General features: G+C 44.5%; 2 protein-coding genes across 2 annotated transcripts; one reads left to right on the top strand and one right to left on the bottom strand.

Moving 5' to 3' along the window:
- Positions 1–33: 33 nt before the first annotated feature.
- On the bottom strand, positions 34–11,953 carry OGFOD1 (2-oxoglutarate and iron dependent oxygenase domain containing 1). The gene is made up of 13 exons (XM_063312963.1): positions 11,761–11,953; positions 10,936–11,081; positions 10,235–10,281; positions 9,299–9,399; positions 8,949–9,065; positions 7,264–7,355; positions 6,254–6,382; positions 5,699–5,812; positions 4,503–4,582; positions 3,498–3,763; positions 2,332–2,448; positions 1,693–1,751; positions 34–687 (listed from the first exon to the last, which is right to left on the bottom strand). Exons 1-13 carry the CDS (start codon positions 11,936–11,938, stop codon positions 526–528), a joined length of 1,608 nt encoding a protein of 535 aa, XP_063169033.1. The 5' UTR covers positions 11,939–11,953; the 3' UTR covers positions 34–525.
- Positions 11,954–12,504: 551 nt separating this feature from the next.
- On the top strand, positions 12,505–25,892 carry NUDT21 (nudix hydrolase 21). Its single transcript, XM_063312927.1, has 7 exons — positions 12,505–12,734; positions 15,893–16,093; positions 20,524–20,587; positions 23,235–23,324; positions 23,580–23,655; positions 24,507–24,621; positions 25,615–25,892. Exons 1-7 carry the CDS (start codon positions 12,619–12,621, stop codon positions 25,634–25,636), a joined length of 684 nt encoding a protein of 227 aa, XP_063168997.1. The 5' UTR covers positions 12,505–12,618; the 3' UTR covers positions 25,637–25,892.
- The last annotated feature ends 48 nt before the right edge of the window (positions 25,893–25,940 follow it).

Raw genomic sequence — 25,940 nt, 5'->3', positions numbered from 1 at the left:
TGCAGCTAAAAGTAATCAATTTAGTCTTACACATTGCAATGGCAGGCTTGATTTATGGCTTAACAAGGTCTGTGAATCCAACCAGTGTGGGCTCACTCAGCAAACCATAACTTCCACAATTATTATCCAACCTACAAAATACCACATAATTAGACCAACGGGAAACTCCCTCCTCTTGTCATCTGTTTATAGTGCTGAGCTTTGGAGAACATAGCAAACATTGGTTTCTTCCACACGGCCTTGTTTTCTGAGGCTGCCGAGGTCGAGCCGTAACCAAGGTCCTGCCTTGGCCCAAACAGCGTGATTCTTGCATTGCTGACCAGGAAGTTTTGTGGCCTCCACCGCGGTTCAGACCACGGTGTCCACTCGACTTTCCTGAAGGGCCCCCAGGGAAGAAGGGGTGTTAAGTTTTGCAGGGGCATGAGAGTAAAGCAGATTGCGCAACTTTTATCTTTGCCTGTAAGAGAAACTGCCCTCTTATTTAACGAGGAGAAATGATTCGCCATCACACGCTCACACCAGCTCTCATTCGTAGTAAACAAAGGAGAAGTCCCAGAATCCTGCTTGCTCAGCTGGCATTGGTGCCTGCTCCAAACTACGCTGGTTAATGTACTTCACAAATTTCAGTGTCTCTTGATCTCTGTACACCAAGGCCAAGCAATTGGCCTCTGGATTAACTGTCAGCAGCTTGAAAAGAGAATAAAACAAGAATGGTTAAGAAAACAACTAGTATTATTTACTTCTGAGGACGGTGCAGGAAAGCCTCACCTTCATGAATGCATCCCTGCAGACCTGTCCATATTATGGGCTTCAATAAAATCCCAATTCCTCTGCTAGGAACATGCTGGCTGCATGCTCAGAATAACTGAATGTAAGCAACTATAACTGCCCATAAAATGTACATTAAGGAGGCTTCACTGCAGCAAGGAAAGCAAGGCTACTCATTATGAGGTGTTACATTCACGAAGCTTGTGTTCAGATTCAGAGGCATCCGACTGGCTACTGCGGGAACAAAATGTTCTCCTGTCCGGCCAGCTCCAGCTCTTTTGAAACTGCACAAAAAGGCAAATTCTTTGCTCGAAACAATTAGGGAAATTGAAAGTAGAACTTGGCAATAACATAATGGTGTTAACACAAATCTATGATGGAGTATTCTCTACAGATCTGTCACTGTGTCTTGAAAGAAAGATTCTGCACAATAAAAAGAAAAAAAGAAAAAGGTGGGGGGTGCCAAAATGATCAGTGGATTGAATCAGCTCCCTCACAGGGAAAAAACTAACAATTGGGGTATATTATATTGGAATAAAGTAGGGCAAGGGAAGGGATAATAGAAGATCACGCATGGCACAGAACATTTGGACTGTTAAACCCCTGCGCCCCAATTCTGCAGTTTCCCTGATCCAACACAATTCTGGGTATTAAGCTTCCTTCTTTTTCTTCACTATGTGGAGAAAAACCATAGTGGTGTTAGGCCAAGGCCACAAGGAAACTCTGTTTTTCAAGTGGCATGCAATGTTTGGTCACATGCAGGTGATGCAGTTCACTAGAATTTTAAGAAGCCACAAGCTACTTCCCAAGGCCGAACGTCTAGAAAGGGAGGGAAGGATGAATGTATGATAAGTTTCAAGACAACCTGTGGTCTGAGCAAGTTCATCTGTGCCCCTGGAAAAAAGGGGGGAAAAAGACGCTTACCTCTTCATCTTCACCTTTTGCAACGTATGAAGTGAAGCCTCCCGATTCGACGTCCCAGTCTGAAAAGGGAAAGGAATGAGCATCACGCTTCGGTTTTAAAGCGACTGGCCACACACAGATCCATTTGCTCGAGCGCAAGAGGTAACTTTGGTTCTAAGCAGATTTTAAAATTTGTTTTTTGAGGAGGGTTGGCCAATTCAATTCAAAAGATCTAGTGATGGCTTCTGATTTTCAGGACAGGTATTCAACATCTCCGAGGCTAGAAATACAAGCAATTTCCAAGGGGATATTGTATGTAGTTATTTAGGTGTGAAAGATTTTTCCCTTCCATGGTTGTCTGAGAATTAAGATCGTCTTGCATTAATGGATAAAAACAAGCTGCTGAAAACAAAGGAATGGGAAAGAGACCACAAACTTCACTGGTGTGGACACCTTTGGAGATTAGTGAGTGGATGACCTGTTGCTGGGGAGGGGCTGCTTGCGTGGTGAGTTCAAATCCTTTTTGCAGTGCTTCCACAGAGCTCCCTCCCCCCTTCGCCTCTCCGTCCTGTTCTTCCTCCTCCTTTGCCGTTTCTGCCAGGAGGAGGGAAGGAAGAGGCCTCTGCATGGACATCCCAGATGGCTTCAAACAGAACCAACCTTTACAACCACAGAAGAGCAGCAGATCGAGGGCAAAGTCTGTCGTTTGGGCATCATGGAGCAGGGTGTAGCAACCTTTTCTCCAGCGTCTCAGTTCTCCTGCACAAAGAGGGGCTCCTGAAGGAGGAGAGAAGACCAGGCGTTCTTGGGCTTCAGGCTGGCTAATACCATTCTAAGGAATTGGGCTGGGGTGGAAGGGGGAGAGAAAACCCATCCTTAGATTTCCCCAGTGTAACTTCTGATCCCCTGAAATTTCACATCACTGTGACGTATTCCGCAACCTTCTTTCAAGCTGATATTGAAACAAATAGTTCTTCAGTATGGACAGGAGGAGGTCAGGATTAGAGAACAATCTCCTTAATTGTGCCTCTGTTAAGACACCCCACCCCCAAGCAAAGGCTATGGAGAAGCGGCTACAGGGGGAGCTGATGCTCAAGAGATGCCCTTCTCTTGCCGTTTTCTCCAGAGGGAGAAGGGGATAAAAGGGCCTTTGTTTCCATCTCAACGTGTGTGGGAGGAACAGACCGAAAGAAATCTGTATAACATGGAACCAGATCAATAAACAGCCACAGTGATGGGAGAACAAAAGCTCTGGGTCTCGGTATTAGATGGTAAATCGCGCTAATTTTGTGCCCTGGCAGGGCAAGCATGTAACCAGGGAGAGTGGAACCCCTCAACATTTTGAAAATATGTCCATTAAGAAATGCCCAGCTGCTCTCATTCTGAATCATCCTGGACAGAATTAAATGTGACAATCAGGTAGTCTTTGGACTTTGCAGATTTCAGAAATGGTTGCTCAGGCCCTTTTCACATTTCATCACAGGCATGAAAGCTGGAAACCACAGCAAAATGAAACGGCTCAACTCGCAATTCTGTGCTCCCAAGGAATTGCAGCAAAAATGTACAGCAGGAATAATTAAAAAAAAAAAAAAAGCTCAATCAGATTCTGCCCAAATTCTAACTATATGAACTTACAACCTTCATTTGGCTTAGATCAAGAGTTTAGGACAAACGGTAAGGAGCTGGTCTTGTGGGTTCTCAAAATGCCCACATCAAAGTGGAACTGAAGAGATGTAATGTATATGGACTACTAGGCATTTTGGGCACATCGTAGGATGGGCTGCACTGACAGATAGACTGCAACTAGATCTGGAAGCTCAACATACCCTTCTCTTGGTCATCCTCATTTTCAGAGAGGCTCCCTGGCCCCTCTGTAGACTCTCTATTGCCAGCTTCCTCTTGGCTGCTCGGTCCTTGTGAGCTTTCAGAAGACCCCCCTCCTCCTCCTCCGTCCTCTTCTCCTGGGGCTAGAAAATGCAGCTTCAGGCCCGTGAAATTGGAAAGCAGCAGGAACAAGGCCTCAGACCGAAAGAGCTCCAAGCACTCTTTCAGAGTGGCTGGTAAGCTCTTCTCATCTGCTTTCTCGTAATGTCTTAAAAAAAAAAAAAAAGCTTTATGAACAGGACCTTTCTTGTTCTTTCTTTGTGCCTCTTCAAAATACTTTGCTGAAAGGCTCTGCTAACACAACACAACTTATATAGACAGGAAAGATGAAAACATACAAACATTAGCTTATGTGTAGAACTGCATCCTACATTTTGACTCCCTTCTAGTTTCTTCTCACAACGAATCTTTGAAATAGACCAGGTTAAGAGCCGTGACTGGATAAAGACAAGCAGGGACTGTAGTTCCGAATGACTTCTCTGGCAAAAAGAACTGCACAGGACCTATAATATGGGCCTGTTGTGAAAACGGCACCCACATTCTGGGCTCTGTCTCCAAAGTGCAGAAATGGCTACTCATGTCATCCCAGACATTCACCAGGCACATGATGCCGGCTTTCTTTTTAAAGGCAGGATGAAAGAAATCCCTAGCAAACCAGGAAGGGATGTGAACAGCCTAGGATTTTGAACCTTCCCTTCCTGACCGCAGCAAGTCCTGCTCAGCTCCTCTGCCCTTTGGAATGTTGAGCCCCAACACTCACACCTACTAGCGTAAAGCCCACCAGTTGGATTAACTGAAATTCCCAAGACGATCCGCTTTCACAGGAGAGCCTCACATTACCGTCACAGGTTATCTTTGAGTAATAGCCAAGCACAGCCGGCGCAGGTCAGTGGCTGGACAGGGCACAACTACTCACCTGGGAATGATGCAGCCTGCAGCAGCCTTACCTTTTGTTTGGGGGCCCTCTGCTGTTCCAGCTGAGCTCTTCCAACTCCAGAGCTTTGCAAACCAGCTGATACTTGTCTCTCTAGGAACCAAGCACAAGGAAAGCCCATTGGAAGCACGGACTTGGAAGCAGGGAGCTTGCAAAAGCAGTTGTAAACGGACAAACCGGGTGGAATTAATTCCTCGGTCCTGGAGAGTTGGGAGCAACCAAACTACTGTGTAGTTCGAAGTGGCATCAGCTTCCCTGCTTTGGCTTGTCAATTTGGGATTTGGGAAAAAGCAAGAACAGCAGTGGAGATCCCCTGAAATCAGGATGCCTCATCTGCATCGGGCATTCTGATGGCTGCTCCTAAATTATGGGGCTTCCTCTCTCCAACCATTCCTCTGTGCTAAGTTGGATGCTTTTTACGTGCCAGGTAAAAATGGTGTTGGTTTCCTCAGGCTTGGCATGGCTGTTCCACTGGCGGGTAGCTGCTTAGTGTCTCAATTGCTTTAAAAACGGGGATTCTGTTTCAGGAGTGTTAATTACAAACTTGTTTTGAACAATGGGCACATTCACTTTTCCATCAAACTCTTCTTATAGATACGTATCACTCACTGCAACTATCTGAATTCCAAGCAGAGAAAATCTGCATAAGTTAAGTTGGCAAGAAGAACCAAACTGTTCAGAAATGGCTGAATTCCAGTTTCTTAACACCTGCCTGCTTCATCTTTATAGTGGTGAAAAAGCAGGCAAAAATGTATAACATAAATCTCCCGGAATGTTATTAGGCTTGCTTTCTTTTTTTTCAATTTATCTACTGGCATTCCTCTTTTCTCTAAAGAGAAAGCCTAACAAAATTTGCATAGAATGAAATTGTTTGGATACCCTTCAGTATTCTTCAAAAGATAATGTAACAATTTCTATCTGAATAGCCATTTCCCCTCTCCCCTTACTCTTAAATGAAAGATTTAAAAATATTGGGCTAATTTTTAACAGAAAAATTCTTGTTACTGCCGTGCTGACATTGAGTTATATATACAAACAATTCTAAGCTGGGAAATGGTCACCAATTTTAGAAGGTTCTTTTTTGAGATTAGTACTTCACACCTCTCAACCTGCCCTGTAAAGCTCAAAGGAATATGAGAATAAAGATGACACCTGTTGCACTGTCTCCTATTACCCACGGAGATGGATGTTGCTAAGTTTGGGACTCACCTTGAGAAAGTCTTTCAGCAAGATCTCAGACCGATCCTCAAATTCTTCCTGGATCTGTGCTTGGGAATCCACGCCTAGATAAACCGGGTTGATCCAGTCATACAAGATTTCATGCTGGAAAAATGGAGGAGGGGGAGACAAGCCCAAAATTTATGTTAAAGCACCAAAAATCAACTTGCCCAAAAGAAACCACCTTTGTTCTCTGCTGTTACTACGCTAACGGCAGGAGTACTGGTATCTTGTCACACACAGTCCAGCTTGTACACTCATACTGCTTTGCACTCAGTAGTAAACGCTTCATCCCCACACCCAGGCTGAAGGGCACACCAGACGCGCAGCACAAAATCAGCACAGCACAGCTTCTACCCGGTGAAATGGCTATCCCCAGCCTGACACCCACCAGATGTTAGGCTATAACTCTGAAAGATGGAACATGAGAGTAAAGGCAGAGCTGGCCTTTCCAGAGAAAACGTGAGGGTTTCTCCTTGGTAGGTCAGGCTAAGGATCAGAAGTATTGTAGAACAATGCCAATAGTGCAGGTAGCAAGGAGCCTACATCACGAGGGATGTGGGGAGTTCGTGGAATCCGTGGTTCGACGTGACGTGCCGGCCGTGCAACCGGAGGGCCGTGAAACCAGCCGCTCACAGACAAGCGGCAGTTCTCTTTGGAAACAACTTCAGACACCTGGAACAGAGGAGAAGCCAAAAGAACACTGTTAGCACTGATTTCCCAGACAAAGGTGCTGCTTAAGTTTATTGAAGTGCCTGGGGCTGCTGGATCCATTTCCTATTTTTGTCCTGCTCCATCTAGTGGCTACGTGGCTATGCCGGAACATCTGCTTAGCCGATAGAAAGCCCCAGATTCAACCCCAACATCTCCAGGGTGGTCTGAAAAAATTCTTGCCTGAAACTATGGAGAGCGGTTGCCAGTCAAGGTTGACAACACTGAGCTAATATTTCAACTCGGCAGAGGGCAGCAGCTTCCCAGATTTGTATCGCCAGAAAAACTGGACCACGCAGCAACATTTGAAAAGTAACATCAGCTGTGAAATACCAGCTGGAGAGCATGAACCACCTCAGCCCAAGGCTAAAAAAGGTAAGCCGGTCTTTGGGTGGCCATGTGGTGGCATAAGGATGATTCAGGAGATGGGGCCTGGATGGAAGCGCAGAATCAACAGACCTGCAGAAGATGGAGAGTCTGGGACGGACCCTTGCTAATTTTGCTGCTGTGGGTTCCTCGGATGAAGATAAAATCCAACTCAAAGCGAGAAGAAGCTGGGTGGGTGGGTGGGGGGGTGTTGCATATGGATACTCAGAGCCCTGTTGATGCCAGTTCATGAAGAGGAACTACAAGTGGAGAGCCAGCAGTTAAACCTGGGCAGGGAGTTCATTGTGTTTGCTGGAAAGTGGAGTTGAGGAACATCAAGATCAGAGGGACGGTTTCTGGCTCTGGGCAAATGCTGGTCCACATACGAGACCTTGAATGGTCCTTCTGGCTTTGAAGGATGCACGGGCTGCCCATCCTAGCAGCAAACTGCTGGTCAAGAAGAAGAGGAAATAGCTTACCTGGTGGAAAGAGACTGGCGATACTTCAAAGAAAATGAGCGAGTTCCAGGAAGGGACCAAAGACTTGACGATCTGCAGAGGCTGGAAATGATCTGCCAGAGAAAAAGTCCACAAGGCATATACCAGTAAGCACAACATGCTGGAATTCTCCCACCGTCTCCTCTGCATTTCACAACCCTCTGGCTTTGTTTGCCCTCTGAATGAAGAGAGGAACAGTGACCCTTGCCGAGAGATGGAACAGAAGAATCAGGCTTACAGACAAGACTTAATCTAGGAGGATCCAAGCCTCAGCCTTGCCCTAGTACTGCAAGCACCACACTGTATATGGCTCCAATACACAGCAGCCTACTTGGTAGTAAGCAAGCACGGGTCTAACGTGGGGGAGCATGCAGTACAAGAAAATAAGACAAAAAGCCCACTAATGCATAAAGAGGACTTCTGTGGTTAGGAACATTTGAAATTGCCCGCTGGATTGTCAAGCACAGCACTGTGGCTGAACCCGACTCACCAAAACTTCAGAGGCCTCTCTCAGCTTTGGCCCTAAAAAGCCTTTAATGAGGAAGTACCAGGGATTCACCTGTATTTTATGAATGAAATAATCAGTTTCATTCCTGAGTAACGCTTCCTCCCTTATTCAGATGATGCAAATAAGCTTTGGCCAAAATGGAACTTGGAATACAGGAACAGTCTACCCCATCCTGCGGAAGAGACCACCACGCAGGCACCTCGACAGCAGTCAGCAGTCAACTTTTTTAGGAAGCAAAACTTAAACAACACCCCAAGTCTCTTAAGCTCTCGCCTAAAATCTCACCTGAATGTCAAAAACTCTTGAGATTGTGCCATTCTCTCCTGAAACCTCAAGAGGTGTCATGCGAAAATGTGAAAAAATGTGAGACACTGGCCAGGAAATTTTGCACACGCACACACACACGTCCATTTATATTCTATATAAGGAATTTGGCACCCCTGGATACCTAATTTCTATCCCTTGTGATACAATATTCAAAGTGCTGCTGTGTGTCAATGTTCCAGGACCTTCTTTTTGAAAATAGGGTTAACAATGGCCAGAGGCTGCCCCTCACTTGAAAAGCTCACCGGCCACTGAGTTGCTGCAACACCATGGAACATGGTTAACATCCCACAGGACCCTAACATACCATAGTTGAAGCAGGGGTTGGAGGGAAAAATCCGAAGCCAAGGGAGATTTATAGAAAAGAAATAGAAAACTCTCAAATACAGAGAAGCTGCAGAGAACACATTATAGGTGCAGCCTGTTGGTTTTGTCACACAGCTTTGTTTTGGCACACAGGCAGCTATACAGAGAGCATCTTTAGCAGCAGCTAGATGTAGAATTTTAAAAAAATCAATGTTTAATTAAAAATTAACTGAAGCTACCATCATTTGTTGAAACTGTAAGCCAGCCCATCCTTCTGCAGTGCTAAATTTGCTCCAAATAAAATTGCTGGACGGTTACAGAAATCAAAGTGCTAGCAAGGAAAGTATTGCAGAGGAAGGAGCAGACTTATAATTTCCAAACGATCAGGTCATATAAGGGGTTAGGTGTTGGACTGGCACCTCAATCAATCAAAGAGTTATGATGGGGTGGGGGGAACGGAAGGATGGAGCACTATGTAGCTGCTCTGGGATATAAAATCTAACAAGCAGGTAAAATAACTAAACCCTACCATCTGTAGAGAAGAGATCCAAAGTGCCCCCATCGTGCTTATCCCAGGGGGGTACAAGATAAAGGATGAACGCAATCCGCCGCCCCTCCAACTCATCATCGTGGCACAGCAGGGTATCTGGAACAATTCACGATTTGGGTTGTGTTAGACAGGTCACGACAGTGTGGCTCACACAAGGCAGAGCTGTCAAGCTGATCACGTGCCATCAAGTCAGTCTTGATTCTTTGCGGCCAAGTCCCAATCTACTGCTTGAATCCCAATTAAACAGTATCTCTCCCACGCTTCAAACAGTGTCTTCTAGCAACACAATGGGTTCGTACCCACAAGGTGGTTCTTCATTTTTGTCTTACCTGTATATTCATATTTAGCACAAGACAGATCAATGGTTGGTTCCAGCTCTACCTGGACCACATCGGAAAGCCAAGACCGGAATTCTTCAAAAATAACTTTTCTAAATGAGAAAGAACACAGGCGGGCTTGCAAAATCTCAGCCCTGCCTATTACCTGAGCAAGGAAGCATTTTGTCATTTGCTTTCACAGGACAGAGGCACCATTTACTGTTTTTTTAGAAGGAAAAGTCCCATGTGGCCAGGGTAATGATACAATGTAAGTAGAGCTAGAGGGGTTTTTGTGTGTGTGTGATTTCCCCCTCCCACCCAAATGTTGGTTATGGGACCTTTGGGAAATCTTTAATTAATTTTTGAAAATATGTTAGGGTTATTTCAGACCCTCTGTTACAGCTTTGTACAGTTCTCAATTCAACCATAGCAAGAAACTCTGCTCTCAATTTTCAGCAATTGGATGTTTTGGGAGTCTCAATTGTCTCCACATTTAAAACGTGCAATCTATGATTGTGGACTCAGAAGAAATTGCGTAGCTAAATAGGGCCCAGTTCCTCATAAATGGGCATGTTCGTAGTTCAAGTTGAATAAACTAGAAGTGGGGTGGGCTATATGTATAGCTAAATTATTTTTTTATTTAAATACGTGCAATCCGCAAGCTGACCTGTTTGGACAATGAGTGAAACTGGCACAATTGCTCTAAATGAGAAAATAAGGTGCCAAGAACTGCTTCAGTTTTAGAAGATATGCCGGCTGCATCTTCACATAAAGCTAAATCTGTATTTCTTAAACCATGATTGGCTGAACAAACCACAGCGGCCTATTTCATAAAAAATACTAAGCCTAAATGTGTAGATTCCCACTATATCAAGTCAGGAACAAGCATAAGGTGTAAATTAGGCCTATTGCTTTGATTTGGCCATCAAGTATGATCAGCAAATTTACCTTAATGCTGCAATGTGGGACCCTCCTCTCTTCTTTAGGTCATCCGACTTTGCAACAAGAAAGACACATTAGATTATTCAGGGATGGAAGCTCTTGCAGAAGAAAACCATACAGGTAGTCCTCATTTAGCGACCACAATTGGGATCGGCAGCTCTGTCATTAAGTGAAGAGGTCACTAAGTGGGAAATCATGTGACCACAACTGTGCTTTCCTTTTCCCCTACTCCCCCACCCTTTGGAATGCTCACCCCGGTGCTGGGATAATTAGCAAGGGAATTAGTGTCTGCATTTACATCCATTGGCGAGGAAGGGATTATAAGAGAGTAAGAAGCACACAATGGAGAATACACATTGAGAGCAATGTGCTGGCAGTCCCGAGTGTGCTGTGCAAACAGCTGGTGTATTCTCCATTGTGTACCTGCTTACTCTCTTATAATCCCTTCCTCTCCAATCTCTGCTCTACAAGGGGTGGGGAGGGAGAAAAACAACAGGCCAGGCACAGAACATGTACTGACTGCAATGGTGATCACCTGGCCAAGGGACGCAGCGAAGGTCGTAAATGCAGGCATTGGTCGTAAAATTAATTTTTTTCAGCACTGTCATAACTTCGAACGGTCACTGAACGAGGCAGTCGGTAAGTGAGGTCTACCTGTATTTGGGATACTGGTGCCCCTCGGTAGAGTGTTAATTTGGAACACTCACCTGTTTGAACTTGTACAGGTCATTGCATTTTTCATGGAAATCCAGGCTCAGGAGCTCCTTTTGCAGCTCTTCCAAGAAATCCTCGTTGGGGATGAAACCTGGGATGACACAGTGGGGGAAAGGAGCCGGGTCCAGAGCGAGGGCCTCTGGGGGAAACACAGCCCGCCGGGCGGCTTTTAGAGCCGGGGCGCGTGGCGAGTAACACCGCACGGTTATACGAGCGTCTCTCCCCTAGGCTTTACCTTAGCCTTAACTTCCATAGTAATTAAATATTATACAATTAAAATGTAGCCATTACTTAATTATATATATTGAATTACATGATAACGATATAATTACTATATAATACATAATATATACATATGAAATAGTTTAATTATATAATGGAACATGAATTTTAATATCCAATTCTGGTTTGGCTGCCTCAACCTTCCCAAGCTGGGCGACTTTCAGGGCCCATCATGGCCAAGATGACAAACAAGAACTGGAAAATAGGAGGCAGGAATAGTAGGCACGTATTGAATATATTGCGTTGAATGTATTCAACTTAATATATACATACACACAAACACTATATTTAACTCAATACGTTAACTTAAATATAATACTATTTTATGTTTGTGTATCACATGCATATACAAATAATGGCTGGATAAAAATATAATAATAATAATAATAATACCAACGGCACTTTGCAACACATCTGGAAAACATCCGGTGGGTTAAGGCCGAGCTGCGCCCCCTGCCTGTCGAGCCCAGACAGGATTGCCCCATACCTCAATGAGGACTAGCCCCTTGGAACCCCCAGCGCCTCCTGCCCCCTACCGTGCTCCAGCGGCTCCTGGCGGGCCCAAGCCGCGGCCACTTTCTCCTTCAAGGCTCGCTCCCTCACGGCGGCAGAGAACTCCACGCGGAGCTCCCGCTTCACGCGCTTCTTGGTGGCTTTTCCCGGCACGGGCGGAGGGGAAGCGCCCGCCGGCAGCGGCCGCCGTCGCCCGCTCATGCCTCCCCTCGCACGCGCTCCCAGCGGGGAACTACGACTCCCGACAGGGCCCGCGGCGGGCCGCGCGGCTGGGAGGCGGGTCTAAAGCCTGGCTATCCAATCAGAGCGAGGAGAGTAGGGAAAGCTTCGAAAGGAGCGGCCTCGAGGAGGCGCGGGACTTCCTGCGAAAGGAAATGGAGTCCCCCTACCGCCACCAACATAAATGAACGTTACTACATGAGTAAACATGGACGTTCATGGAAGAAACGTGCAACTAACATTTATAGGAGACTTCCTTTTCTTGAAAGAGGTACAGATATGGTACTCTATGGTCGTCTTACCAGCAACGATAACCGCTAAGTGAGGGGCGGGGCCTGAGGAGAGCCAATGAGCATTCACAGGCGCCTTCTGACACCCAATAGGCAGAGCTCGTCGCCTCGTTCCTATTGGCCACAGCCCTCCACCGCTGTCGACGACAGAAGGACGCTTCTTTGGTCCCGCCTTCCTGTGGCATTCCCGGTGGGCTGGCGGGCGGAGCCGCTCGGCGCCTCTGCGGACTCTATGGCTACCGGAAGTGCGGCCTGGTGGTTCCGGTGCGCCCTTTGGCGGGTGTAAGACGAGCGCGGCGTGAGGGACGGCGCCTTGGAGCATCCGCGCGGCCGGGGAATGCTGGTGGCCTTGTGAGCCGCCCCGCCTCCGCGATGTCCGTCGTGCCGCCCAACCGCTCCCAGACCGGCTGGCCCCGCGGGGTCAACCAGTTCGGGAACAAATACATCCAGCAGAGCAAGCCCCTCACCCTCGAGCGGACCATCAACCTGTGAGTGGGCGCCGGTCCTCCTCCGCAGCCGCACGCTTGGCCCGGGCTGGCCTCGCTCTCGGGGGCTGAGCCCGTTGGGTCAGTTGAGGGCCCGGCGTATTGTGTGAAACCAGAACATGGGTCGAGTCGGGGTCCTGGGGGGCGAACACAGCCTGGCAGCGGCGCCTGGCTCCCTCGTGAGCAGGGGCTGCCCTTTTCTCGCTCTGCCGCTTGGGACGAGCCCCGCGGGATCTGCCTTAATGCGAATTTAACGATCCCGGCACGATCCAAGGGCTCCTTTGAGCCCAACTCCTGGTCATTTCAGGAATGCGCGTCCAGCTCGCTTCCTTGACCACGCGGAAGGGGTTTGCCACCGCCCCCCTAGACTGCAGCCTTGGTATTCCCTGGTGGTCTCCCATCCGGGGGAGATCGGAATATCTGATGTCTGTGGCTCTGGGATTTCCTAGTGGTCTCCCATCCAAATTCTTAACAGATCCCTGTTAATATTTTTAAGATCGCTCGTGTGCTGCTCCATGAACTGGGCAAAATATAGACTCCTTTCTCCTGAGTTTGACTGGGCATGGATATAGCCATGAAGTTTTTTGGCAAGAGTATGGAAGTAGTTTGTCGTCCTTCTCCCAGGAATTTTAACTTCCCAGTCTGCTCTATGGTCCTAAAATACCTGGTGGCCTCCTTTAAATAACTCATGATTTAATTTAATAACTCGTTAAATAATTCATGGTTTAGTGTTTTATGAGACACCCCTTCTCCCCAAATGGGTTATTTCAGTAACCAAGTTCGTGGCTTGTGTGAATGCAGCTGAAAACCAGGAGCTTTCTGGTTGATGAACAGACCATGAAAATTGAAATTGTGGCTCTGGGGAATGCCTGTTTTACTGTGGTCTTTTGATAGTGGGTTTGCTCTCTTCTCAGCTGTCCTTGGCACCCCTTCTATGATGTTAAAAAAAAAAAAGATGAAAGCTCATTCACACATGTGCTTCTAATTACCTTTTGCATGGTTTGCACCCAGTTCATTTGCTGGACACTTTCTGAGAACACATTTACCTAGTCCATGTGTGTGATATTTTTGTGCTGCGGTTCCTGATCCAAACCTGTAGGCACACTATATAGTTTTGCAGCACGTGATTCACGAGAAGTGTGTGTACTTTCTTGGTGTTTGGTTTGCACTCATAATTTGTGCCGTAGTTTGGTAGTGATTCATAACTGAGTGTGCAAATTGCCTGTTAAGGTGCAACATGCTTAAGACGATGTGGAAATTTTCTTAAGCGTCGAGGTTAACCTCTGCCCGATATCTTTGCTGCAAAACAATACTAAACATTTTTAGGTAAAGGTAAAGGTTTCCCTTGACGTAAAGTCCAGTCGTGTCCGACTCTAGGGGGCGGTGCTCATCTCCGTTTTTAAGCCTTGGAGCCGGCGTTGTCCATAGGACACTTCCGGGTCATGTGGCCAGCATGACGACTCGGAACGCCGTTACCTTCCCGCCGAAGCGGTACCTATTGATCTACTCACATTTGCATGTTTTCGAACTGCTAGGTGCTGGGATTAACAACGGGAGCTCACCCCGCCACGCGGTTTCGAACCGCCGACCTTCCGATCGACAGCTCAGCGGTTTAACCCGCAGCGCCACCGTGTCCCTATAATGTATTAGGACACAATAAAAGTACAATCTTTGATTTGGGAGGTTTTTTCACTAAGTGCTGGAATGGTATAGCTATGATAGAGATTTGTATCTCTCAACCTTGGGAACATTAAGATGTGTGGACTTCAACTCCCATGCTGGCTGAAGAATTCTGGGAGCTGAAGTCCACACATCTTCAAGTTGCCAAGGTTGAAAAACACTGATATAGACGTTTTGGTGAACACACTTTTGAAACTTGCCATGAAACAGACTGATTCTCCTAAACCAGCTGACCCTTATCATTAGTAACTTCCAGTTTTAAGTGAGGCTTTTCTAACTTGGAGCTCCAGTAGTCTTATAACTGAAGGCAACCTCCCTTCTTCAACCTGACACTTCCTAATGTGTCCCAAAGAGCCCAGTATATCTTTGAGTGGATTGTCAGCTATAACGCTGGGATATTTTATTTCTATTTATCTCCATCCTCCAGATTAGGGAAAATGTAGTAAATAAAGATGCATTTTGAGATTGGTGTAGCAGCGGGTTGTGAATTGATGGCCATCCTCATCAGAAATACCCTGTCTCAAACGGTTTACTGAATTACATCAATCTCTTAAGAACCATCAATCTCTTGGGTGTTCAGAAAAACTCTCTCTCTATTCTCCAGAGCTGGCAAGGTGTAAATCTTATGCTGCAATGGTAGTAGAGGCCCATGATAGCTGACAGAAATGTGCTGACTTCTTTTACCTGGTGCAGCCTAGAATTATTCGTAGCTGCATGGAAAAGCCATTGTTCTTGTGTTACATTCTGTAGATCAGTTTGTGAAAAAGAATTAGAACTCCAGTTCAGGAGCCCTCCCCTTCCCATCTCTCCATCAGGCTCCTTAACACCACTTTTTCTGAGTTAGAATTTGCTTGAAAGTTAGAGATACAGCTACATCATCTTCTTCTAGCTTAGGACCAGGGAGAAAGGAGGAAGAAGTAGATGTTGATTCTTTACTAGCAGGTAGGAAGTGCAGCGCTAAAACAAATTCTGGTTTCCGTCCACAACCGAGACTGAGGACTATTGTCTTTGGGTCCCCAGCAGTGAAAGGAAACATTGGGCTTTTGAGGTTTGCCTGATTCTCTTGTGACAAGAAGGGGAGGGGAGCAGTCAAAGCCTTTTCCCTGACATTCTCTCCTTCAAATTATCTGCCCAATAATACATTTATACAGGAGAGTCAGAGGCTGCTGCTTCAAGGTGCCCAGCAGAGCTGAAAAAACTTTTGTTGTGCACTGTGGAAAACCCAAGTTTTTCCCCCAAATACTTTAATTTCCATACAAGAGGTTCACCTTAGATTTATCCAGAATGTGGTAATGGAGGTAGATAAATACTTCTATCTTGTCTTGTTTCAGCTGAAGAGGTGTCTTAAATTCAGGAGTGTGTTCCTTTTGGAAGGAGGCAGCAGTAACGAGCTAAAATACAATACTGTGTTCTAGAGAGCTGTGATAAAAGCCTGAAATAGTTGGCCTGAAATTGTGTGCTTAAGGTGTCCTTCCTTCCAGATATCCACTGACAAATTACACCTTTGGGACCAAGGAACCCCTCTATGAGAAAGACAGTTCTGTAGCTGCCCGATTCCAGCGCATGAGGGAAGAATTCGACAAGATTGGAATGCGGCGGACAGTTGAGGGGGTCCTCATCGTACATGAACATCGGCTGCCTCACGTGCTGCTGTTGCAGCTGGGCACAACCTTCTTCAAATTGTAAGTGAATGCCCCCTTCGTGAGCATCGGGAGGCGATGGGAGTTTCTTAAGCAGAGGCTGCGCAGCTGTTTGCCAAGGACGGCATCAGCGTCTCGTGTTGCAGTACTAGGTCTTCAGCAGGGAGCTGGACTAGGTGAACTGATTGATTTGGGAGGCCACAAAAAGAGAAACAAGCTTATGGGAGGTTATCTGAATGGTAGTAGTGGCAGGTAGGGAAAAGATAGGAATGCCATTCCTTCTTGTACCTCTTCTCCCTCCAGGCCTTCTTTGCTCTGGCAGGAAGCAATTACTATTCAGTGCCTACCTTTCAAGCTTCCTCAGATGAACTTTCTTCCCGATTATTACAGGCAGTCCTCGATTTACGACCACAATCGGGACTGGAACTTCAGTCGCTAAGCGATACGGTTGTTAAGTGAGGCATCATGTGACTGCACTTGATTTTACAACCTTTTTTGCTGCAGTCGTTAAGCGAATCACTGTGGTTGTTAAGCTAATCATGTGGTTGTTAAGTGAATCTGGCTTCACTTAACAATTGATTTTGCTTGTCAGAAGCCGTCTGGGAAGGTTGCAAATAGTGATCATGTGATCCTGGGCTGCTGCAGCTGTCATAAATACATGTCGGTTGCCAAGCACCTGAATTTTGATCATGTGGCTGCAGGGATGCTGTGATGGTCGTAAATGCGAGAACTGGTCGTAAGTCACTTTTTCAGCGCCTTCATAATTTCGCATGGTCGCTAAATGAATGGTCACAAGTCAGGGACTACCTGTATGTAGGGTTAAGAAAAACACAGGACTTACAGTTGCTTATTTCTCTTCTCTTTATTTTCATATGGTCTCTCTCATGTTACAAAGCCCCCTGTGTGTTTTGGGAAAGATTGATACAGAAATGCAGGGTTGTCTGCAGGGAGGGGGGCAAAAAGGTCCAGGTGGCAACCACAACCATGTGACCAAACCCTGCCTCTTTTTAGTGCATCATGATGCACTAAAGAGGGGGTGGGGCTTTGATCACATGGCTGTGGGCACCATCTTGACCGTTTTTTTTTCCTCCCTCCCTGTGGATACCCTCGCACAAAGGCATTTAAACGTTTGTCTGTTGGTATCCCCAAGTTTTAGAAGGTTGTGGCTTGCTGTTGGCTCAAAAAAGATTGGATGTTTTTATCAAAACTTTGTCAAGGACTGCCGCAGATGACCAAGCTAACGGCGTTTCTCATCCATTTTAAACTGAGCAGCTTATTATCTTTAGATGTCAGATCTGATACTGAATGATGAATTCTTAGAAAGGTGGCTTTTCACAAAGGCAGCTGTGCTATTTCTACTACGACAATGCTTTTATTGCTTATTTAGTATTTTTAAGCTAAGGTGGGCTTCAGTTTTCATGCCAAAAAAGGTTTTGTCTGGGTTTGTTTTCCCAGTAATTTAATCAGTGAATCATTATTTTACCAATCGAAGCGAATATTTGTAGCTCAGGGTTGAACTGTGGAGTCCTGGGTGCTCTCTGAGCCTTGTTGTTTTCCTGCAGACGTTTCATTGCCGGACTAGGCAACATCTTCAGTGCGAGGAGGGAGTGGGCCTTGCTCTCAGTTTATATACTGTGGCTTGCCCTGCTTGTGTTGGTAGGGGTCTTGTTTCTCCTTGGGAGTCCCTTGATTGGGCTGTTGTTTGCTGCTTGGTTGATTGCCTGAGTTAATAGTTCCTTGATTAGGGTGTATTGTGCTGTTTGATTGTTCGTCTGGTGTTAATCCTGGTGTTAATCTTTGCATATCTGGGTGTTGATTGCTGGACAATTGCTGGACTACAACACAAACTGGACAATCCACGGTATATAAACTGAGAGCAAGGCCCACTCCCTCCTTGCACTGAAGAAGTTGCCTAGCCTGGCAATGAAACGTCTGCAAGAAAACAACCAGGCTCAGAGAGCACCCAGGACTCCACAATAATTATTTTATTGATCAGTGTGATCCAGCTTGGGTTGTAAACCCTGTCTTTTTTTAAATTGCCTTCTGGTTTAATATCTATATCTCTATATCTCTCTCTCTCTAGTTTTAGTTACCCAGTTTGTCCCCGCCCATCTCCTCCCATCAGGGGACTCTGGGCGGTTTACAATAATCAATTAAAACAACCATCATAAAATATACAGTATAAAATTACAATATTAAATAATGTAAATAAGAGTAAAGATTAAAAGTCCAAGTGGCGAAAGAATCTAAAACAGTCCAAGTGTGGGAGGAGTGGTCTATAGCAGCCATCCCCATTTAGATCTGTTCCCCTCTCCACCCCAAGGGAGGCGGCAGAACCAGGTCTTCAGACTCTGCCGAAAGGCCAGGAGCGATGGGGCCAACCTCACCTCCGGGGGCAGCGTGTTCCACAGGGCGGGCGCCACTGCAGAGAAGGCCTGCCTCCTGGACCCCACCAACCGAAGTTGTCTTAGCGACGGGCTCCGCAGCATGCCCTCTCTGGACGATCGGGTGGGACAGGCTGATGTAGCGGGGAAGAGGCGGTCCCTTGGGTAACCTGGCTCCATGCCTGTGTGTGTTTGTGTGTGTGTATTTATTAAAAACAGGCTTATTCTAACAACGTGATAGTTTTTATTTATGCTACAGTTCTACTTTTACAATTTACCACTGAACTACCTTGGGGGAGTAAACTTTCTGATTTGGTATTCCTGCATTCTTGGGCAGTATGATAGCTCAAATACACATAGATTTTGGTAATATTTAATAGATTATTGATCTGAAAATTACTTAATGGCCTGTTGTCTATAATTTCTCCAGCACTTTTCATTTTTATTTTTTCCACGGCAGTCTTGTGAAGTAGGTTAGGCTGAAAGGTATTACTGCATATTTTATTCTGGGTATTTCAGATCTAAGCCCCAAGTTTCTGTTTGAATGGGAGGGTCACAGCTGGTTGCTGAATATGTATTTTGTACCAGGAAGCCCAAATTCAATCATTTCTTTAAAAAGGGAGAATTAATCGAAAGTTGTTACAAAATATTCAAGTGGAGGAATAGTTTCTAGCCAGACATGTTTTATGATTGCTCTCTTATAACTTCTCATCTTTTCAACTGGTATTTGGTTATCTTGGAATGGAAAAAATGAATCCTAATTTCCACAGAATATTAAAGAAATAAACTGCACTAAAAGCTCCATTTTTAAAAAGTGTATTATCCTAAGAGCAAACATCTGTATGTAGATATTTAAATACATGAAAATTTTCATGTCAACATGATCCTTGCCCTAAATTCAAAACTAAACTGATACATGTAGAATGTCTTCGCTTGACACTGAACTTTCATGGAATTCCAAGCTCTCGAAGAGGTTGGACGTAACTGACCTGGGCAGACTGTGTGCCTACCAGCAACATCTATTCTGGATTTCACGTAAAGCTATTAGCCCTCATCCAGTCCATTTACCTGCTCAGGTACTGATTCAGGATATCCACGGCCTGAACTGGATGAAATGAAAACTGGGTGTCATCTTCAAATCAATGACACTTCAGCCCACATCTTTGGATAATTTCCCCCGGCATCTTGAGGTATGTTACATGCCAGATGTTCAGTCATTCAGGGTTAAAATTTGGGCCCTGAGAAATGATGCATCTAGTAGTTACGGCTGTGAAGCAGAGCAGTCATTCTTCAGCATCCCTTTTTGGTAATGTCTAGGTAGGAAAGAGATCACTTTAAAATAATGTTGTTAAGTGAAGACTACTGGACCATAAGATACCTTAATTTGTTGTATTGAAAGAGCTTCTGAGTAGTTCAAGAGAACAAGCATTCTCTTGGGAAGTTATCTCAAAGATATTTCTGTACCAAAACTGAGTTTAAAGCTAGATAATTAATTTTGTCCAAGATTACTTTATGGATGGCCATAATTTAAAAGGTATGCAATACAGGAGCATAAGGAAGGCTGAGCGAAGGAAGATCGATGCTTTGGAACTGTGGTGTTGGAGGAAAATCCTGAGAGCGCCTTGGATGGCAAGAAGATCAAACCAGTCCATCCTCCAGGAAATAAAGCCAGACTGCTCACTTGAGGGAATGATATGAAAGGCAAAACTGAAATACTTTGGCCACATAATGAGAAGACAGGACACCCTGGAGAAGATGCTGATGCTAGGGAGAGTGGAGGGCAAAAGGAAGAGGGGCCGACCAAGGGCAAGGTGGATGGATGATATTCTAGAGGTGACGGACTCGTCCCTGGGGGAGCTGGGGGTGTTGAGGACCGACAGGAAGCTCTGGTGTGGGCTGGTCCATGAAGTCACGAAGAGTCGGAAGCGACTGAACGAATAAACAAAAAAGTGTGTTAGTGCCTCTGTCTCTTGGCTTAATGTGAATATCTGATTTCTTTATGGTTTAGGTTAGATATTAGTTTCATATTTTTTGCCTCTATAAAATATTATGACCATACTTAAAACACATCTTTTATGTTTTCAACAGGCCAGGTGGTGAACTTAATCCAGGAGAAGATGAGGTAGAAGGTCTTAAACGTTTAATGACAGAGGTAGATACTACATTTATTAGAATGCTTATTCTGAGAAACCAAGGATCATTTAGGGAAGGGGCAGCCTGGAGAGGTTTCTCCATTTTTCTCTGCAAGACATTTTGTATTTTACCCAAATATAGGAAAAAATGAATACATGTTTTGCCTTAGAAGTAAGAATTAACCTTTTAAAACGAGACATCCCTTTGCTCAGAGAGCACCAAGGACTTCACGTTCCTTTGCATCAGGCCTTCACTTTCTCAGAATGACTTCTAAAAACTATACTTCTAAAAACTAGACTGAAGACTGTTATGTAAAATGATGTTTAATATTGGTTCATTATCATTCCTGTATTTTGAGGGCAAGCAATATACTGCAATTCTCAAATATGAGACCAGGAATAATCTTTCCAATGGGCTCTGTTGTATTTCGAAGAGATTCAAAAGAGCAGATACCACATTTACATATGGCTTCCTCCAGATGTTTAAGACCACACTTCCCCATGGCCAGTTTTACCACCTCGTCTTTGATTGAGTGGTTGGTGAACCTGTTTTTGTTCATCCAGTCAGGCCTGTGTCTGCTGGATATTGTGAGGAGTCCAAGGTCAAATACATAATAATTGGCTTTATTTTACTATTAAGGTTGAAAGCATTGTGTTTTTAATTTTAACTGTTTTCCTGGTTCTCAGGTAGTAATTTAGAAATGATAGAGCTCAGAAACCATAGCCCATTTGGAACAAGTTCATCAAAAACATTTACAGATTAATTCTATCAGTAAATTTGAACTCAATTGTCCAACCATTGCAAAGTTTTCGCAGGTAATGTAAGAATGTTATTTAGGTGCAAATAAACTTATATTTAACACATTTTATGTTCTTAAAGTAATAAAGTGATTTTGAACCTGAAAAAAGATGCTGAATAAACTTGGATTTTTTCTATTTTTTTCCAGTATATCATTTTTTCCAAGTGTGGGGGAAGGGAGATCTAAACCACCCCTTTTCAGGTTCAAGATTTTTTTTTATTTTTTGAAGTTACATTACTACATGGATTTAAAAAAGTGGTTTAGAGTTAATAAAATCGTTCTTGGAAGTATGATTCAGGAAAATCCATTAAATATGTATTTTGAGTTTTGAGCTGTTTCAGTTTTCCTCATAAGAATTTACTGGAAGGAGTGGTTGTAGAGATTTGGGGAAAGCACATCCTTCGTGGCAATGAAAAATAACTCTTTAGGATCAGCAGGAACTCTTTCAACACAGCTTCTATTTCCTGCTTGGTCGAATAATCAAAGCAAAAAATTCCTGAGAATTTGCCAGAGGAACTGCTATGAAAGTATTATAGTTAACCTGGAGTTCAGTGGCTTCCTCTGTCAATGGAATGTTGTGGACTTTACACTTGAAATAGAATGCTCTAGTCTGCATCTTCCATCGACCACAGGGGGTAAATCCCCCCATTGACACCTGAGGTTTGTTCCAGGGGTTTGGGGATTTTGCCACAGTTTTTGAGAAAGTGGGGTGGCTAAGGGAGGAGGGGGGACAGAGGTCTTGATCCAAAAAGAGACCCCTGCTGTTGTGACACCGGATCGTGTCCTCTGCTTCCTGCTCTCTCCGGTGAGCGAGCAAAGCACAGTGATCCAAAATAGAGAGGCAGCATTGAACTGTCTAGGGCAGCCTTTCTCAACCTTTTGACCCTGGAGGAAACCTTGAAATATTTTTCAGGCCTCAGGGAACCCCTGCACATTCAGGCTCAAATATCGGCCAGAAGTTGCAAAATTATTACATTCGTTTCATGGGTAGGCCTGTAACTATGCATTCACAGTGTTCTTGAACTAAAACTAAAGAATGAAACTTACCTCTTTCATGTGAAGTTGCCTGAATTTGAAATGATTTTTTAAATAAATTGTGATCTTCCAGGGAGCCCCTAGGGACCTCTTGTGGAACCCGAGGGTGCCACAGAGCCCTGGCTGAGAAGCCCTGGTCTAGGGTGATCCTTGAGCCCAGCTGTGTCTGAGTGGAAGAGGTTTGTGCACTCATCACTGCTGGATGATACTAGGAAGGGAAGGGAGTAAGAAGGTGTCACAGCACATAAAAGGAGTCGATACAGTGCTGTGCCTTTAATATTAAACATATTGCGTAGTCTTTTGCTGGCAGATTGAACATATTTTGTGTGCTTCTTGGAAGCCATGCAACTTTTGCTAGAAGCACAAAGCTGCCCTTAAGAAGCCCTTGGCTATTCCTGTAATATGCTTTTTAAAATGCATGCTGCAGGAATACTTTTTTCCAGGAACATGCAAATACATTTTCCATTAGAAGTCTTACAGGCACATCAAAGTCGTGTGAATTTGATTTGTCATCTTAAATGGATTTTTTTACTCAAAGAATAGACCTTAGTTTATAATAGTGTCACCTGATTATTTCTTAAACTAGTAAGACAATTAAAACTCATTATATCTTTTAAAAATGTGTGTTCGGTTTTCCCAGGTATAATTATTGTAAAATATACGTTATTAAATAGGAAGTGTGTGTTCTTAATAAACAAGGCTATAGCTCTTGGCAAACCGCTGAATACGTCTTAATCAATTGTTGATATAAAAGATGCTGACAGTTGGCCTTAACACTCAGTGAAATGCCTGGAAATACCTTAAGATTTTACGTATAACTGTATTTTGACAGATACTGGGTCGTCAAGATGGCGTACTTCAAGACTGGGTCATCGATGATTGCATTGGTAACTGGTGGCGACCCAATTTTGAACCCCCCCAGGTGAGAATTGAAGTCAACTCATTAATTTAAATCAGTGTTTTTCAGATTTGGCCACTTTAAGATGTGTGGACTTCAACTCCCAGAATTCCCCAGCCACCCATGCTGGAAGTTGAAATCCACACATCTTCAAGTGGCCAAGTTTGAGAAACACTGATTTAAATGATACTTGCATGGCCCATTCTCTTCCAAAAGTGGGTTAATTAACTGTCGATCCCAAGATATCAAGTAAATAACCCTTTTTATTGTTTCCCACAGTACCCATATATTCCAGCTCATATTACGAAACCGAAAGAGCACAAGAAACTCTTTTTGGTTCAGCTTCAAGAAAAAGGTAAGCAGCAGTGTCTTAATGGCTGTATTTCACTGAGATGGGAGACCAGAGTTCAGAGTAAGTTTCAAGGAGACGACCGGTACCCTGTAGCCCAGCCACTATCCAGTTGATACTCGCCAGTGCCAGATCTCTCAATGACATCGTCTCATTCCTGGTCAACCTTCTAGGGCCTCCAGAGGGAACAGGAACCTGAATATTTTTCCCAGAAGCTTTTTGTGAAACTTAATAGGCATTGGTACAAAGCGGTTCTGCTTTATTTTTTCACACAATACATGGACAGTGGCGGTGGCTTTACCTCCAGCATCTTTGTGAGATTTTAATCAGATGGTTTTCATCGCAGAAACTCCAACCATGCATACTTTCAGAGGCTTGACTTCAAATATCATCAGCCCCAGCTTGCTCATTCTGTAGGATAGGTGATTAGGTAGGCAGTCCAACAATAATGGGAAAATTGTGCCCTTTCTGGTCCTACCCAGCAGTCTTACCCTGATGTTACACCAGTTCTGCTTAACTATAACTACTTTACGTATTTATCAATACTACTCTAAGAAGCACATTCCGCAGTGTGGCCACACACTCCAGTTGAGTTTAGCATTTAGCTAACTTTTGCTGCTTTCCTGAAGATCGGTTCAGCCAGTATTCGATGTGACACGTTGAGCATCTTCCTAAATAATTGTGCACTGAATACAGTAGGCTTAAAATTATTTAGCGTAATGGAGCTTTACCCTTTCATTACGCTTTCTGAACTGTGTACGAGTTGTGACGGGCATAGTACAAAGCCGATAATTTTATTCTGCATGTGCTGTGAATTGGGTCGAAGAAAACTAAGCCAGCTCTTCACCTTGTTCTAGCTTTGTTTGCGGTCCCCAAAAACTACAAGCTAGTAGCTGCTCCTTTATTTGAGCTTTATGACAACGCACCCGGCTACGGTCCTATAATTTCCAGCCTTCCCCAGCTTCTGAGCAGGTAGAGTATGGTCGCAGTTGGGTGTTTTGTGGGAAAGGGGGGGGCTTTCTTGGACCTCTTCTGGGAGAGGGGCTGGCTGACAATTTCAAGGATGGGGAGCTTGTATGGGAACAGTGGCTTGGATCAAGTTAACTTAGTCAGGAAGGAAAGGTGACCACCTCTCCTTCTGTGCAGCTGGGATTGTGAGAAAAAAGGGATTTTCTGGAGCAAAGGAGCAGGAATCTTCTTCTCTGGCCATATTAAAGTGAATTTAGGATCCATATCAGGGTATCTGTTAACTTGCTCCAGAGTAATAAGCACTAGATTCTGTTAATGAAGAACTTCAAATCCTTCATGCATTCTCTTGCATTATTTTTGTGTGCGGAGGGGACATTTTGTTACACACGACTGCACTGTATCGTCACTAGTGATGTATTCTATATGTCTGGCAGTGTTACTGTTGGGTGATGGTGATGGTGTGATGATATAGATACAACTTGAGGTTCTGGAATTTTGTTCTTACGCAACTTCTAGTTCTTTGGCTAGTAAAGTGCCACTTTATACGTGTGTTATGCAAATGGCTCGTCCTTCATCTCATTCACTGAGGTTTGAAACCTGAGAATGCGGAAACTTTTTCAGGAGCTCTCATTAATGGGCACACCCAGGGGGAGCTGAATGGCAGCAACATTGCTGGGGAGATCAGAGCAGAACAAGTAAAAAAGTCTCGCCATCCAGAATTTGCAATTTGCGGCCAGATTTCGAAAGTGCTGTCTTGCAGGGGTTCAGGGGGCCACAAACACCAAGCAAAGGCTGCCTGTGTCCTCAGTATGGAATGAGACCAAAGTCCCCAAGTGCTGTGAACCAAGCATGCAGCCTAAATCTTGCTCCAGAGTCTTTTATGGTACAGAGGGATAACCATTATGCAAACAATTTCCCAGAAATTTAAAAAAAAAACCCTTTCTAATTGAGAATACAAGATGTTCGGTTTATTGTTTTTTTTCCTCTCTTTGGTAGGTTCAATTTTATTTACAACTGAATTTCCTGAAGTGTGAGTAGAAGCCGTCTCTGTGAGAACAGCTTTAAAATGTAGAAGAGAAAATGTGACGCAAGGATTTTTTTTATGTCTCCCTCCTTTCAGTTTTTCCCCCTCCCCAACTTTCTACCATCTGAATAGGAAAGTGAATCTTGACTGTTTGGACAGTGGAATAAGAAGTGTAATGGCATTTTAATCACCTATGTTGTGATAGTCACCTGATTTTTTTTAAAAATAACATTAAACAAAAATGGATTCAGCTGTGTGTTCAAGCGTGGCTCCTTTTCAAACAAATGCCCACGAGAGA

The sequence above is a fragment of the Candoia aspera genome, chromosome 11 (assembly GCF_035149785.1).
Source record: "Candoia aspera isolate rCanAsp1 chromosome 11, rCanAsp1.hap2, whole genome shotgun sequence".
Lineage (NCBI taxonomy): Eukaryota > Metazoa > Chordata > Lepidosauria > Squamata > Boidae > Candoia > Candoia aspera.
The sequence above is the reverse complement of the archived record's forward strand: the minus strand, read 5'-3'. Positions and strand labels throughout refer to the sequence as shown.

Bases quoted from the DNA above. Each gene is read 5' to 3' on its own strand.
- OGFOD1 (XM_063312963.1), bottom strand. From the start codon at position 11,938: ATGAGCGGGCGACGGCGGCCGCTGCCGGCGGGCGCTTCCCCTCCGCCC. The intron at 11,082-11,760 runs GTAGGGGGCAGG...TGTTTCCCCCAG, and splicing joins CCAGGAGCCGCTGGAGCACG to AGGCCCTCGCTCTGGACCCG. The intron at 2,449-3,497 runs GTATGTTGAGCT...CTCCTCCTTCAG, and splicing joins TGAGGATGACCAAGAGAAGG to GAGCCCCTCTTTGTGCAGGA.
- NUDT21 (XM_063312927.1), top strand. From the start codon at position 12,619: ATGTCCGTCGTGCCGCCCAACCGCTCCCAGACCGGCTGGCCCCGCGGG. The intron at 12,735-15,892 runs GTGAGTGGGCGC...CCTTCCTTCCAG, and splicing joins CTCGAGCGGACCATCAACCT to ATATCCACTGACAAATTACA. The intron at 20,588-23,234 runs GTAGATACTACA...GTATTTTGACAG, and splicing joins TTAAACGTTTAATGACAGAG to ATACTGGGTCGTCAAGATGG.